We start from the raw sequence: 16,035 nt of genomic DNA, 5'->3' as shown, positions 1-16,035 counted from the left end.
TTTGCATATAAAAATATTGTGCACATTTTTTTAATGGAAATAAATTGGAAAGATTTTTAAGAATGGTGTTCTCTATCTGAATCATGAAAGTTAATTTTGACTTTAGTGTCCCTTTATTTTTTACTTTCATGTCGCTTTAATATAACAGACACAATCTAAATACCTCACCTTCTGATTCGTAATCCAAATTGGAGAAATCAAAGCTTTCCTCCAGTAAGCAAGAATTAGCATTTGGTGACATTGGTGCAATGCTGTCTCTGTTCCTTGCGATTTCCTCCTGCAGTCCTTTAACCCAGTCCTCTGTTTTGGTCCTTATTTTTATAGCTTTTCCTTTCACCTACACAAAATGGGTAAGCAAAATAATATGAATCATATCCAATTACCAATGGTTGTGTAGGCTATAAAAGATTTTATATGCAAAACGTATGCAAATTTATTCTGTGGTAAAGGGATAGAAAAGTGCAAAAGAAAAATGCTCTTATATGCAAGAGTATTTTATTGTTGCACTATTTTCTTGCATATACTGTAAGTATGTGTTTAACCACTGCAAACAGATTAAACACATAGATTAAAGTCAGACCCAGAGCAGCAGTACAATACTGGGAGGGTAGCTGAACACATCTGGTGAGCCAATGACAAATGTATGCAACCACCAATCACCAGCCAGATCCCAGAAGTGCGTTGCTGCTGAGGACATATACATATACTTTTCGAGAAAGGATATCAAAAGAAAAAAGTAAATTTGATAATAGGAGTAAATGAAAAAGTGTCTTAAAATTAAATGATCTTTCTGAATCATGAAAGTTAAATTTTAACCTTCTCTATCCCTTTAAATTGTTATGTCAAACTCATGCCTGGTGGGCCACAAGTAGTAAGTCTACTCTGACATAAGGTCTTCAAAGATAAAGATATAGCATTTCATAACAAAAACAACATACTTTTTACAGTAAATGCACATAAAACCCCAAAAATTTATTTTATGATTTAGGTAGAACATACTATTTTAAACAACTTTCCAATTTACTTCTATTATCAAATTTCCATCATTATTTTGGTATCCTTTGTTGAAAGAGCAACAATGCACTACTGGGAGCTAGCTTAACAGGTGAGTCAATGGCAAGAGCGATACAAGTTCATCCACCAATCAGCAGCTAGCTCCCAAAAGTGTAGTGTTGCTCCTGAGCCTACCTAGGTATGTTTTTCAAGAAAGGATAACAAGAGCATAAAGGAAATTAGATAATAGAAGTTTATTGGAAAGTTGTTTAAAATCTCATGCGCTATCTGAATCAATTTTGGGTTTCATATCCCTTTAAATATGACACTATGATATATTTTTTTCTCTGACACATTTTTCCTGTGATTATGGTGTCTATAAATTACATGATTTATAAAACTGGTCTCAATCATTGGTGAAATTTACCTTCATTCCATCCAGATCAAGAACATTCAGTGTTGTCCTACTATCTGCAAATGTAACAATCATTTGTCCTCCAATTACCCTAAAAGGAGATACTTAGGTTATGACCAGATTGTTGGCACAGGTTCTAAATGGCAACACAAACTTTTACTCATTTGTACAAAGACTTAAAAGGACATGAAATGCAAATGATTTCTTTCATGATTCAGCTAGAGCATGCAATTTAAAGCAACTTTCCAATTTACTTATATTATCTAATTTACGTAATTCTCCTGATATCCTTTGTTGAAAAGCATATCTAACTAGGCTCAGTAGCTGCTGATCACGGGCTTTACATAGATGCCACGCATCATTGTCTCACTCACATGCATTGCTATTTCTTCAACAAAGGATGCCTAAAGAATTAAGCAAATTAGACAATAGAAGTCAATTTGAATGTTGTTTAAAATTGTATTCTCTATCTGAATCATGAAAAAAATATTTTGTGTTTCATATCTTTTTTATGAAAGCAATTCTCAACAACTGTTTAGATGCTATGGGCTGTTATACTCGAGGATCAAAAAACATAATTTATGTAAGAACTTACCTGATAAATTCATTTCTTTCATATTAGCAAGAGTCCATGAGCTAGTGACGTATGGGATATACATTCCTACCAGGAGGGGCAAAGTTTCCCAAACCTCAAAATGCCTATAAATACACCCCTCACCACACCCACAAATCAGTTTAACGAATAGCCAAGAAGTGGGGTGATAAAAAAAGTGCGAAAGCATATAAAATAAGGAATTGGAATAGTTGTGCTTTATACAAAAATATCATAACCACCACAAAAAGGGTGGGCCTCATGGACTCTTGCTAATATGAAAGAAATGAATTTATCAGGTAAGTTCTTACATAAATTATGTTTTCTTTCATGTAATTAGCAAGAGTCCATGAGCTAGTGACGTATGGGATAATGACTACCCAAGATGTGGATCTTTACACGCAAGAGTCACTAGAGAGGGAGGGATAAAATAAAGACAGCCAATTCCTGCTGAAAATAATCCACACCCAAAATAAAGTTTAACGAAAACATAAGCAGAAGATTCAAACTGAAACCGCTGCCTGAAGTACTTTTCTACCAAAAACTGCTTCAGAAGAAGAAAACACATCAAAATGGTAGAATTTAGTAAAAGTATGCAAAGAGGACCAAGTTGCTGCTTTGCAAATCTGATCAACCGAAGCCTCATTCCTAAACGCCCAGGAAGTAGAAACTGACCTAGTAGAATGAGCTGTAATCCTTTGAGGCGGAGTTTTACCCGACTCGACATAAGCATGGTGAATTAAGGATTTCAACCAAGATGCCAAAGAAATGGCAGAAGCTTTCTGACCTTTTCTAGAACCGGAAAAGATGACAAATAGACTAGAAGTCTTTCGAAAAGACTTAGTAGCTTCAACATAATATTTCAAAGCTCTAACAGCATCCAAAGAATGCAACGATTTCTCCTTAGAATTTTTAGGATTAGGACATAATGAAGGAACCACAATTTCTCTACTAATGTTGTTGGAATTCACAACCTTAGGTAAAAATTCAAAAGAAGTTCGCAACACCGCCTTATCCTGATGAAAAATCAGAAAAGGAGACTCACAAAAAAGAGCAGATAATTCAGAGACTCTTCTGGCAGAAGAGATGGCCAAAAGGAACAAAACTTTCCAAGAAAGTAATTTGATGTCCAATGAATGCATGGGTTCAAAAGGAGGAGCTTGAAGAGCCCCCAGAACCAAATTCAAACTCCAAGGAGGAGAAATAGACTTAATGACAGGTTTTATACGAACCAACGCTTGTACAAAACAATGAATATCAGGAAGATTAGCAATCTTTCTGTGAAAAAGAACAGAAAGAGCAGAGATTTGTCCTTTCAAGGAACTTGCGGACAAACCTTTATCTAAACCATCCTGAAGAAACTGTAAAATTCTCGGAATTCTAAAAGAATGCCAGGAAAAATGATGAGAAAGACACCAAGAAATATAAGTCTTCCAGACTCTATAATATATCTCTCTAGATACAGATTTACGAGCCTGTAACATAGTATTAATCACAGAGTCAGAGAAACCTCTTTGACCAAGAATCAAGCGTTCAATCTCCATACCTTTAAATTTAAGGATTTGAGATCCTGATGGAAGAAAGGACCTTGCGACAGAAGGTCTGGTCTTAACGGAAGAGTCCACGGCTGGCAAGAGGCCATCCGGACAAGATCCGCATACCAAAACCTGTGAGGCCATGCTGGAGCTACCAGCAGAACAAACGAGTATTCCTTCAGAATCTTGGAGATTACTCTTGGAAGAAGAACTAGGAGGCGGAAAGATATAGGCAGGATGATACTTCCAAGGAAGTGATAATGCATCCACTGCCTCCGCCTGAGGATCCTGGGATCTGAACAGATACCTGGGAAGTTTCTTGTTTAGATGACAAGCCATCAGATCTATTTCTGGGAGTTCCCACATTTGAACAATCTGAAGAAATACCTCTGGGTGAAGAGACCATTCGCCCGGATGCAACGTTTGGCGACTGAGATAATCCGCTTCCCAATTGTCTATACCTGGGATATGAACCGCAGAGATTAGACAGGAGCTGGATTCCGCCCAAACCAGAATTCGAGATACTTCTTTCATAGCCAGAGGACTGTGAGTCCCTCCTTGATGATTGATGTATGCCACAGTTGTGACATTGTCTGTCTGAAAACAAATGAACGATTCTCTCTTCAGAAGAGGCCAAGACTGAAGAGCTCTGAAAATTGCACAGAGTTCCAAAATATTGATTGGTAATCTCACCTCCAGAGATTCCCAAACCCCTTGTGCCGTCAGAGACCCCCACACAGCTCCCCAACCTGTAAGACTTGCATCTGTTGAGATTATAGTCCAGGTCGGAAGAACAAAAGAAGCCCCCTGAATTAAACGATGGTGATCTGTCCACCACGTCAGAGAATGTCGTACAATCGGTTTTAAAGATATTAATTGAGATATCTTTGTGTAATCCCTGCACCATTGGTTCAGCATACAGAGCTGAAGAGGTCGCATGTAAAAACGAGCAAAGGGGATCGCGTCCGATGCAGCAGTCATAAGACCTAGAATTTCCATGCAGAAGGCTACCGAAGGGAATGATTGTGACTGAAGGTTTCGACAAGCTGAAATCAAATTTTAGACGTCTCTTGTCTGTCAAAGACAGAGTCATGGACACTGAATCTATCTGGAAACCCAAAAAGGTTACCCTTGTCTGAGGAATCAATGAATTGATCCTCCAACCATGATCTTGAAGAAACAACACAAGTCGATTCGTATGAGATTCTGCTAAATGTGAAGACTGAGCAAGTACCAAGATATCGTCCAAATAAGGAAATACCACAATACCCTGTTCTCTGATTACAGACAGAAGGGCACCGAGAACCTTTGTAAAAATTCTTGGAGCTGTAGCTAGGCCAAACGGCAGAGCCACAAACTGGTAATGCTTGTCCAGGAAAGAGAATCTCAGTGACTGATAGTGAGCTGGATGAATCGGAATATGCAGATATGCATCCTGTAAATCTATTGTAGACATATAATGCCCTTGCTGAACAAAAGGCAAGATAGTCCTTACAGTTACCATTTTGAATGTTGGTATCCTTACATAACGATTCAATATTTTTAGATCCAGAACTGGTCTGAAGGAATTCTCCTTCTTTGGTACAATGAAGAGATTCGAATAAAACCCCAGCCCCTGTTCCAAAACTGGAACTGGCATAATTACTCCAGCCAACTCTAGATCTGAAACACATTTCAGAAATGCTTGAGCTTTCACTGGGTTTACTGGGACACGGGAAAGAAAAAATCTCTTTGCAGGAGGTCTTATCTTGAAACCAATTCTGTACCCTTCTGAAACAATGTTCTGAATCCAAAGATTGTGAACAGAATTGATCCAAATTTCTTTGAAAAAACGTAATCTGCCCCCTACCAGCTGAGCTGGAATGAGGGCCGCACCTTCATGTGGACTTAGAAGCTGGCTTTGCTTTTCTAGAAGGCTTGGATTTATTCCAGACTGGAGATGGTTTCCAAACTGAAACTGCTCCTGAGGATGAAGGATCAGGCTTTTGTTCTTTGTTGAAACGAAAGGAACGAAAACGATTATTAGCCCTGTTTTTACCTTTAGATTTTTTATCCTGTGGTAAAAAAGATCCTTTCCCACCAGTAACAGTTGAGATAATAGAATCCAACTGAGAACCAAATAATTTATTACCCTGGAAAGAAAGGGAAAGTAGAGTCGATTTAGAAGACATATCAGCATTCCAAGTTTTAAGCCATAAAGCTCTTCTAGCTAAAATAGCTAGAGACATATACCTGACATCAACTCTGATAATATCAAAAATGGCATCACAGATAAAATTATTAGCATGTTGAAGAAGAATAATAATATTATGAGAATCATGATCTGTTACTTGTTGCGCTAAAGTTTCCAACCAAAAAGTTGAAGCTGCAGCAACATCAGCCAATGATATAGCAGGTCTAAGAAGATTACCTGAAGACAGATAAGCTTTTCTTAGAAAGGATTCAATTTTCCTATCTAAAGGATCCTTAAAGGAAGTACCATCTGCCGTAGGAATAGTAGTACGTTTAACAAGGGTAGAAATAGCCCCATCAACTTTAGGGATTTTGTCCCAAAACTCTAATCTGTCGGACAGCACAGGATATAATTGCTTAAAACGTTTAGAGGGAGTAAATTAATTACCCAAATTATTCCATTCTCTGGAAATTACTTCAGAAATAGCACCAGGAACAGGAAAAACTTCTGGAATAACCACAGGAGATTTAAAGACCTTGTCTAAACGTTTAGATTTAGTATCAAGAGGACCAGAATCCTCAATTTCTAAAGCAATTAAAACTTCTTTAAGTAAAGAACGAATAAATTCCATTTTAAATAAATATGAAGATTTATCAGCATCAACCTCTGAGACAGAATCCTCTGAGCCAGAAGAATCATTAGAATCAGAATGATGATGATGTTCATTTAAAAATTCATCTGGATAACGAGAAGTTTTAAAAGATTTTTTGTGTTTACTAGAAGGAGGAATAACAGACATAGCCTTCTCAATGGATTCAGAAACAAAATCTCTTATGTTATCAGGAACACTCTGAACATTAGATGTTGTTGGAACTGCAACAGGTAATGGTACTTTACTAAAGGAAATATTATCTGCATTAACAAGTTTGTCATGACATTTAATACAAACAACAGCTGGAGGAACAGCTACCAAAAGTTTACAGCAGATACACTTAGCTTTGGTAGTTCCAGCACCAGACAGCGATTTTCCTGAAGTATCTTCTGACTCAGATGCAACGTGAGACATCTTGCAATATGTAAGAGAAAAAACAACATATAAAGCAAAATTGATCAAATTCCTTAAATGACAGTTTCAGGAATGGGAAAAAATGCCAAAGAACAAGCTTCTAGCAACCAGAAGCAAAGAAAAATGAGACTTAAATAATGGGGAGAAAAAAGCGACGCCCCTATTTTTGCTTTTGGCGCCAAAATGACGCCACATCCGGAACGCCGACATTTTTGGCACAAAAGAACGTCAAAAAAAAAAATGACGCAACTTCCGGCGACACGTATGACGCCGGAAACAGAAAAGATTTTTTGCGCCAAAAAAATCCGCGCCAAGAATGACGCAATAAAATGAAGCATTTTCAGCCCCCGCGAGCCTAACAGCCCACAGGGAAAAAGTCAAATTTTTAAGGTAAGAAAAATGATTGATTCAAATGCATTATCCCAAATATGAAACTGACTGTCTGAAAAAAAGGAATGTTGAACAGTCTGAGTCAAGGCAAATAAATGTTTGAATACATATATTTAGAACTTTTAAAAAAGTGCCCAACCATAGCTTTAGAGTGTCACAGAAAATAAGACTTACTTACCCCAGGACACTCATCTACATGTTTGTAGAAAGCCAAACCAGTACTGAAACGAAAATCAGCAGAGGTAATGGTATATATATAAGAGTATATCGTCGATCTGAAAAGGGAGGTAAGAGATGAATCTCTACGACCGATAACAGAGAACCTATGAAATAGACCCCGTAGAAGGAGATCATTGAATTCAAACAGGCAATACTCTCTTCACATCCCTCTGACATTCACTGCACGCTGAGAGGAAAACCGGGCTCCAACCTGCTGCGGAGCGCATATCAACGTAGAATCTAGCACAAACTTACTTCACCACCTCCATAGGAGGCAAAGTTTGTAAAACTGATTTGTGGGTGTGGTGAGGGGTGTATTTATAGGCATTTTGAGGTTTGGGAAACTTTGCCCCTCCTGGTAGGAATGTATATCCCATACGTCACTAGCTCATGGACTCTTGCTAATTACATGAAAGAAAAAGCACATTAAATACTTGAGAGTTCATTCCATTTGTGTATCATTAAACAGGGCATTGTAATCACAGATTGATAATATAGAAAAGCAGTGGTAAAACATTTATGTTTGAGGAAAAAATAAATTGTAACTAGCAGGAAATTCATATTTGTAAACAACTGATACTGCTGTATTAATGCCAAATTACTGATAGGGGGGTGTTATGAACGTCAAAAATAAAAATGTGCACATAGTTTATTGTATTTAGTACTGAAAAACATAATTTATGTAAGAACTTACCTGATAAATTCATTTCTTTCATATTAGCAAGAGTCCATGAGCTAGTGACGTATGGGATATACATTCCTACCAGGAGGGGCAAAGTTTCCCAAACCTCAAAATGCCTATAAATACACCCCTCACCACACCCACAAATCAGTTTAACGAATAGCCAAGAAATGGGGTGATAAGAAAAAAGTGCGAAAGCATAAAAAATAAGGAATTGGAATAATTGTGCTTTATACAAAAAAATCATAACCACCACAAAAAAGGGTGGGCCTCATGGACTCTTGCTAATATGAAAGAAATGAATTTATCACGTAAGTTCTTACATAAATTATGTTTTCTTTCATGTAATTAGCAAGAGTCCATGAGCTAGTGACGTATGGGATAATGACTACCCAAGATGTGGATCTTTCCACGCAAGAGTCACTAGAGAGGGAGGGATAAAATAGCCAATTCCGCTGAAAAATAATCCACACCCAAAATAAAGTTTAAATGAAAAAAACTGAAAATGTAAGCAGAAGTTTCAAACTGAAACAGCTGCCTGAAGTACTTTTCTACCAAAAACAGCTTCAGCAGAAGAAAACACATCAAAATGGTAGAATTTAGTAAAAGTATGCAAAGAAGACCAAGTTGCTGCTTTGCAAATCTGATCAACCGAAGCTTCATTCCTAAACGCCCAGGAAGTAGAAACTGACCTAGTAGAATGAGCTGTAATCCTTTGAGGCGGAGTTTTACCCGACTCGACATAAGCATGATGAATTAAAGATTTCAACCAAGATGCCAAAGAAATGGCAGAGGGCTTCTGACCTTTCCTAGAACCGGAAAAGATAACAAATAGACTAGAAGTCTATCAGAAATTCTTAGTAGCTTCAACATAATATTTCAAAGCTCTAACTACATCCAAAGAATGCAATGATCTCTCCTTAGAATTCTTAGGATTAGAACACAATGAAGGAACCACAATTTCTCTACTAATGTTGTTAGAATTCACAACCTTAGGTAAAAATTTAAAAGAAGTTCGCAACACCGCCTTATCCTGATGAAAAATCAGAAAAGGAGACTCACAAGAAAGAGCAGATAATTCAGAAACTCGTCTGGCAGAAGAGATGGCCAAAAGGAACAAAACTTTCCAAGAAAGTAATTTGATGTCCAACGAATGCATAGGTTCAAACGGAGGTGCTTGAAGAGCCCCCAGAACCAAATTCAAACTCCAAGGAGGAGAAATTGACTTAATGACAGGTTTTATACGAACCAAAGCTTGTACAAAACAATGAATATCAGGAAGATTAGCAATCTTTCTGTGAAAAAGAACAGAAAGAGCAGAGATTTGTCCTTTCAAGGAACTTGCAGACAAACCTTTATCCAAACCATCCTGAAGAAACTGTAAAATTCTCGGAATTCTAAAAGAATGCCAGGAAAAATGATGAGAAAGACACCAAGAAATATAAGTCTTCCAGACTCTATAATATATCTCCCTAGATACAGATTTACGAGCCTGTAACATAGTATTAATCACAGAGTCAGAGAAACCTCTTTGACTAAGAATCAAGCGTTCAATCTCCATACCTTTAAATTTAAGGATTTGAGATCCTGATGGAAAAAAGGACCTTGCGACAAAAGGTCTGGTCTTAACGAAAGAGTCCACGGTTGGCAAGAGACCATCCGGACAAGATCCGCATACCAAAACCTGTGAGGCCATGCTGGAGCTACCAGCAGAACAAACGAGCATTCCTTGAGAATCTTGGAGATTACTCTTGGAAGAAGAACTAGAGGCGGAAAGATATAGGCAGGATGATACTTCCAAGGAAGTGACAATGCATCCACTGCTTCCGCTTGAGGATCCCTGGATCTGGACAGATACCTGAGAAGTTTCTTGTTTAGATGAGAGGCCATCAGATCTATTTCTGGAAGTCCCCACATTTGAACAATCTGAAGAAATACCTCTGGGTGAAGAGACCATTCGCCCGGATGTAACGTTTGGCGGCTGAGATAATCCGCTTCCCAATTGTCTATACCTGGGATATGAACCGCAGAAACTAGACAGGAGCTGGATTCCGCCCATACCAGAATTCGAGATACTTCCTTCATAGCCAGAGGACTGTTAGTCCCTCCTTGATGATTGATGTATGCCACAGTTGTGACATTGTCTGTCTGAAAACAAATTAACGATTCTCTCTTTAGAAGAGGCCATGACTGAAGAGCTCTGAAAATTGCACGGAGTTCCAAAATATTGATCGGTAATCTCACCTCCTGAGATTCCCAAACCCCTTGTGCTGTCAGAGACCCCCAAACAGCTCCCCAACCTGTCAGACTTGCATCTGTTGAAATTACAGTCCAGGTCGGAAGAACAAAAGAAGCCCCCTGAACTAAACAATGGTGATCTGTCCACCACATCAGAGAGTGTCGTACAATCGGTGTTAAAGATATTAATTGAGATATCTTTGTGTAATCCCTGCACCACTGGTTCAGCATACAGAGCTGAAGAGGTCGCATGTGAAAACGAGCAAAGGGAATCGCGTCCGATGCTGCAGTCATAAGACCTAGAATTTCCATGCATAAAGCTACCGAAGGGAATGATTGTGACTGAAGGTTTCGACAAGCTGATATCAATTTTAGACGTCTCTTGTCCGTTAGTGACAGAGTCATGGACACTGAATCTATCTGGAAACCTAAAAAGGTTACCCTTGTCTGAGGAATCAATGAACTTTTTGGTAAATTGATCCTCCAACCATGATCTTGAAGAAACAACACAAGTCGATTCGTATGAGATTCTGCTAAATGTGAAGACTGAGCAAGTACCAAGATATCGTCCAAATAAGGAAATACCACAATACCCTGTTCTCTGATTACAGACAGAAGGGCACCGAGAACCTTTGTAAAAAATCTTGGAGCTGTAGCTAGGCCAAACGGTAGAGCCACAAACTGGTAATGCTTGTCTAGGAAAGAGAATCTCAGAAACTGAAAGTGATCTGGATGAATCGGAATATGCAGATATGCATCCTGTAAATCTATTGTGGACATATAATGCTCTTGCTGAACAAAAGGCAGGATAGTCCTTACAGTTACCATTTTGAATGTTGGTATCCTTACATAACGATTCAATATTTTTAGATCCAGAACTGGTCTGAAGGAATTCTCCTTCTTTGGTACAATGAAGAGATTTGAATAAAACCCCAGCCCCTGTTCCAGAACTGGAACTGGCATAATTACTCCAGCCAACTCTAGATATGAAACACATTTCAGAAATGCTTGAGCCTTCGCTAGGTTTACCTCTCTTTGCAGGAGGCCTTATCTTGAAGCCAATTCTGTACCCTTCTGAAACAATGTTCTGAATCCAGAGATTGTGAACGGAATTGAACCAAATTTCTTTGAAAAAACCTAATCTGCCCCCTACCAGCTGAGCTGGAATGAGGGCCGCACCTTCATGTGGACTTGGGAGCTGGCTTTGGTTTTCTAAAAGGCTTGGATTTATTCCAGACTGGAGATGGTTTCCAAACTGATTCCGCTCCTGAGGGTGAAGGATCAGGCTTTTGTTCCTTGTTGTGACGAAAGGAACGAAAACGATTATTAGACCTAAATTTACCTTTAGATTTTTTATCCTGTGGTAAAAAAGTTCCCTTCCCTCCAGTAACAGTTGAGATTATAGAATCCAACTGAGAACCAAATAATTTATTACCCTGGAAAGAAAGGGAAAGCAGAGTAGACTTAGAAGACATATCAGCATTCCAAATTTTAAGCCATAAAGCTCTTCTAGCTAAAATAGCTAGAGACATATACCTGACATCAACTCTAATGATATCAAAGATGGCATCACAAATAAAATTATTAGCATGTTGTAGAAGAATAATAATGCTATGAGAATTATGATCTGTTACTTGTTGCGCTAAAGCTTCTAACCAAAAAGTTGAAGCTGCAGCAACATCCGCTAAAGATATAGCAGGTCTAAGAAGATTACCTGAACACAAGTAAGCTTTTCTTTGAAAGGATTAAATTTTCCTATCTAAAGGATCCTTAAAGGAAGTACCATCTGCCGTAGGAATAGTAGTACGCTTAGCAAGAGTAGAGACAGCCCCATCAACCTTAGGGATTTTGTCCCCAAATTCTAATCTGTCAGATGGCACAGGATATAATTGCTTAAAACGTTTAGAAGGAGTAAAAGAATTACCCAAATTATTCCATTCCCTGGAAATTACTTCAGAAATAGCACCAGGGACAGGAAACACTTCTGGAATAACTACAGGAGATTTAAAAACCTTATCTAAACGTTTAGATTTAGTATCAAGAGGACTAGAATCCTCAATTTCTAATGCAATTAGGACTTCTTTAAGTAAAGAACGAATAAATTCCATTTTAAATAAATATGAAGATTTATCAGCATCAACCTCTGAGACAGAATCCTCTGAATCAGAAGAACCAATATCAGTATCAGAATGATGATGTTCATTTAAAAATTCATCTGAAAAATGAGAAGTTTTAAAGACTTTTTACGTTTACTAGAAGGAGGAATAACAGACATAGCCTTCTTAATGGATTTAGAAACAAAATCTCTTATGTTATCAGGAACACTCTGAGTATTAGATGTTGACGGAACAGCAACAGGTAATGTAACAGTACTAAAGGAAATATTATCTGCATTAGCAAGTTTGTCATGACAAACAGTACAAACAACAGCTGGAGGAACAGATACCAAAAGTTTACAGCAGATACACTTAGCTTTGGTAGCTCCAGCACCAGGCAGCGATTTTCCAGAAGTATCTTCTGACTCAGCTTCAACGTGGGACATCTTGCAATATGTAATAGAAAAAACAACATATAAAGCAAAATTGATCAAATTCCTTAAATGACAGTTTCAGGAATGGGAAAAAAATGCCAGTGAATAAGCTTCTAGCAACCAGAAGCACAAAATAATGAGACTTAAATAATGTGGAGACAATAGTGACGCCCATATTTTTTTAGCGCCAAAAAAGACGCCCACATTATTTGGCGCCTAAATGCTTTTGGCGCCAAAATGACGCCACAACCCGGAACGCCGAAACCTTTGGCGCAAAAAAACGTCAAAAATGATGCAACTTCCGGCGACACGTATGACGGCGGAAACAGAAAAAAAAATTTGCTCTAAAAAAGTGCGCGCCAAGAATGACGCAATAAAATGAAGCATTTTCAGCCCCCGCGAGCCTAACAGCCCACAGGGAAAAGTCAAATTTTTAAGGTAAGAAAAAATGATTTATTCATATGCATTATCCCAAATATGAAACTGACTGTCTAAAATAAGGAACGTTGAACATCCTTAGTCAAGGCAAATAAATGTTTGAATACATATATTTAGAACTTTATATAAAAGTGCCCAACCATAGCTTAGAGTGTCACAGAAAATAAGACTTACTTACCCCAGGACACTCATCTACATGTAGTAGAAAGCCAAACCAGTACTGAAACGAGAATCAGTAGAGGAAATGGTATATATAAGAGTATATCGTCGATCTGAAAAGGGAGGTAAGAGATGAATATCTACGACCGATAACAGAGAACCTATGAAATAGACCCCGTAGAAGGAGATCACTGCATTCAAATAGGCAATACTCTCCTCACATCCCTCTGACATTCACTGCACGCTGAGAGGAAAACCGGGCTCCAACCTGCTGCGGAGCGCATATCAACGTAGAATCTAGCACAAACTTACTTCACCACCTCCATAGGAGGCAAAGTTTGTAAAACTGATTTGTGGGTGTGGTGAGGGGTGTATTTATAGGCATTTTGAGGTTTGGGAAACTTTGCCCCTCCTGGTAGGAATGTATATCCCATACGTCACTAGCTCATGGACTCTTGCTAATTACATGAAAGAAATAGAAATATTGCATCTTATATCTTACTTGATATCATAGTTGTCCATTATGGAGTGGTCAGTCCTTATTTATTTCCTGCAATCTCCCTTATTTGCCCATTTTTTTTATTGATTTTTGCAGTATCCCAGGATGCCTTATTTATCTGCGCTTAGAACATTTTCTCCCTTATTTTTTACAACATGTAAATTAATCATTTCAACCATGTTCTATTGTACTCTTTGTACTCTTATTTAGTCAATGATTTTGATTATCTGACAGTTTAATGTGTAATGTGCCTTAAAATGAGAAATAGAATTGACGGATTTGCAGAAAGTTGTTGAATGTATTAAGCTAGACTGGATGAATGAAGATGATTTGTATGAAGAATTTTGTTTTATCAAACTGTATTAAATTGTAAAATAAAGTTTTTGTTTTTTTCTTTCAGTAAAATATACTATATTTTACTATACTTTTCCTATGTGAAATTTGTCAATTCCTTAGTCTTCATTATTTTCTTTAAAAATAGTTTGCAACTCTAGTCCAGGGGGTGTAGCAAATACTTTGTTATTCCCGTGAGCCACCCATTTTAAAATGATATGCATATGGAGCTGCTCAATAAAAAACTGTAAAAAAAAAAATGTGTAGACATTGTGATCAGTGCAGGATTGGCCCACCGGGATAACGTGAGTTTTCCTGGTGGGCCACTAGCACCGCAGGACCATATCCTTTGTGCAGGGAGATCACAGAGAAATGCTTGTGTGCATGTGTAGTGCATTTAATCAAGGTTGTTCTGCTCCTGCCGAGGGTGTAGAGGCCTAGTAAGTAAGTGGCCCAGTGGAAAAGAGAACCTCATTGCCAGGTAAGGGGGTGGAGTCTGGGCTGGAGAGCGGAGGCTGGTGCTGGTCTTCAAAAATTTCTAGGATCGGTCTGATTTCCCAGGCCATCCCTTATTGTTATCATTAATCAGTAACATAATTCCTTATGCATTAAGTTAACTCTATCAAAATAAATAATTTGGTTGGAACACATTTTCTTGTTAGCATGTACATTATCAAATACTTAAAACCTTCTAGTATTACAACCAAATGTGAGCATTTGATGCATATTTGCAGCTCATGAAGACCTCACCTTACAAGAATTACAGTGCCATAATTCTGAAATGTCTGCACAAGCTCTGTACAGATGTCTTCAGGGAACTCTGCTTTCTCCTCAGGTGTGGGTGAATAGATGTGCACCTCAACCGTAGCATCCAGCGGGCCCTGGGAAGATGATATCTCTTGAAACACTTTCTCTCTGGCATTCTCGTCAACCCCTTGAACTTCAACTTCCAAAATAGCCAGCACAGGTCTATGCATTAGAAAGACAAACAATTATTAGACTAAAAGCAGCATAAAGGAAAATAAAAATGATCTGTGTTAGATAACTTTATTATTGCACTATTACTTAAAAAACTGTATTTAAAGTGAAAGTCAATCCTAGTGTTTGGGAAACGCTAGGACTGACCATTGAAATAAATAAAGGGTACTTTCATTCATGAAGTATAACATACTTAATGCAGAAAGCTCTCAACGCTTTCAAGCGTTGCCGTTCTGAGCTGCTCAGGCAGCCAATGGCAGATCGCTGTTTTGCCAAGAGGTTTCCACATCTTAGCAAATAGAGTGTGTGAAATCCGGCTCCCAAGGGCTCCAAGCCGGATTTACCGCACAGCTATTGGCTAAGAGGTGAAAACCTCACCTCTCAAGCAAAATAGATTTCTGCCATGGGCTGCCCGAGAAAGGCAACACTTGAAACAAATAAAGGAGCTTTCTGCATGAAGTATGTTATACTTCATGAATGAAAGTCCCTTTTATTTGTTTCAATGGTCAATCCTAGCATTTCACAAATGCTAGGATTGAATTTCACTTTAACCCTGGCACATGGGTTAAACACATAGTTAACCCCTTCAGTGCCACAACTTTCAGAAAATAACTTGCCCTAAATACCGAATCATTTTTAGCATTTTTGAGCCTTGCTTTTTAAGTTATTTACCTGTCAAAACTATAAAAAAAATTATAAGTAGATAACCCAAGGTATTGATCTAGGCCCATTTTGGTATATTTCGTGCCACCATTTCATTGCCAAATGCGATCATATAAAAAAAAAAAAATGATT

General features: G+C 38.1%; 1 protein-coding gene across 1 annotated transcript in view; it reads right to left on the bottom strand.

Annotated features, from left to right (window-relative positions):
* SYNJ2 (synaptojanin 2) overlaps positions 1–16,035 on the bottom strand; it is a 621,954-nt gene that overhangs the window by 67,126 nt on the left and 538,793 nt on the right. Inside the window, exons 19-21 of the mRNA XM_053710913.1 lie at positions 15,013–15,231; positions 1,421–1,499; positions 169–337 (exon numbers count right to left, since the gene is read on the bottom strand). Of these exons, the coding sequence (XP_053566888.1) occupies positions 169–337; positions 1,421–1,499; positions 15,013–15,231 (467 nt within the window). The remainder of the gene's footprint in view (positions 1–168; positions 338–1,420; positions 1,500–15,012; positions 15,232–16,035) is intronic.

This window comes from Bombina bombina, chromosome 4, assembly GCF_027579735.1.
Source record: "Bombina bombina isolate aBomBom1 chromosome 4, aBomBom1.pri, whole genome shotgun sequence".
Lineage (NCBI taxonomy): Eukaryota > Metazoa > Chordata > Amphibia > Anura > Bombinatoridae > Bombina > Bombina bombina.
Note: the sequence above shows the minus strand (reverse complement) of the source record. Positions and strands in the feature narration are given on the sequence as shown.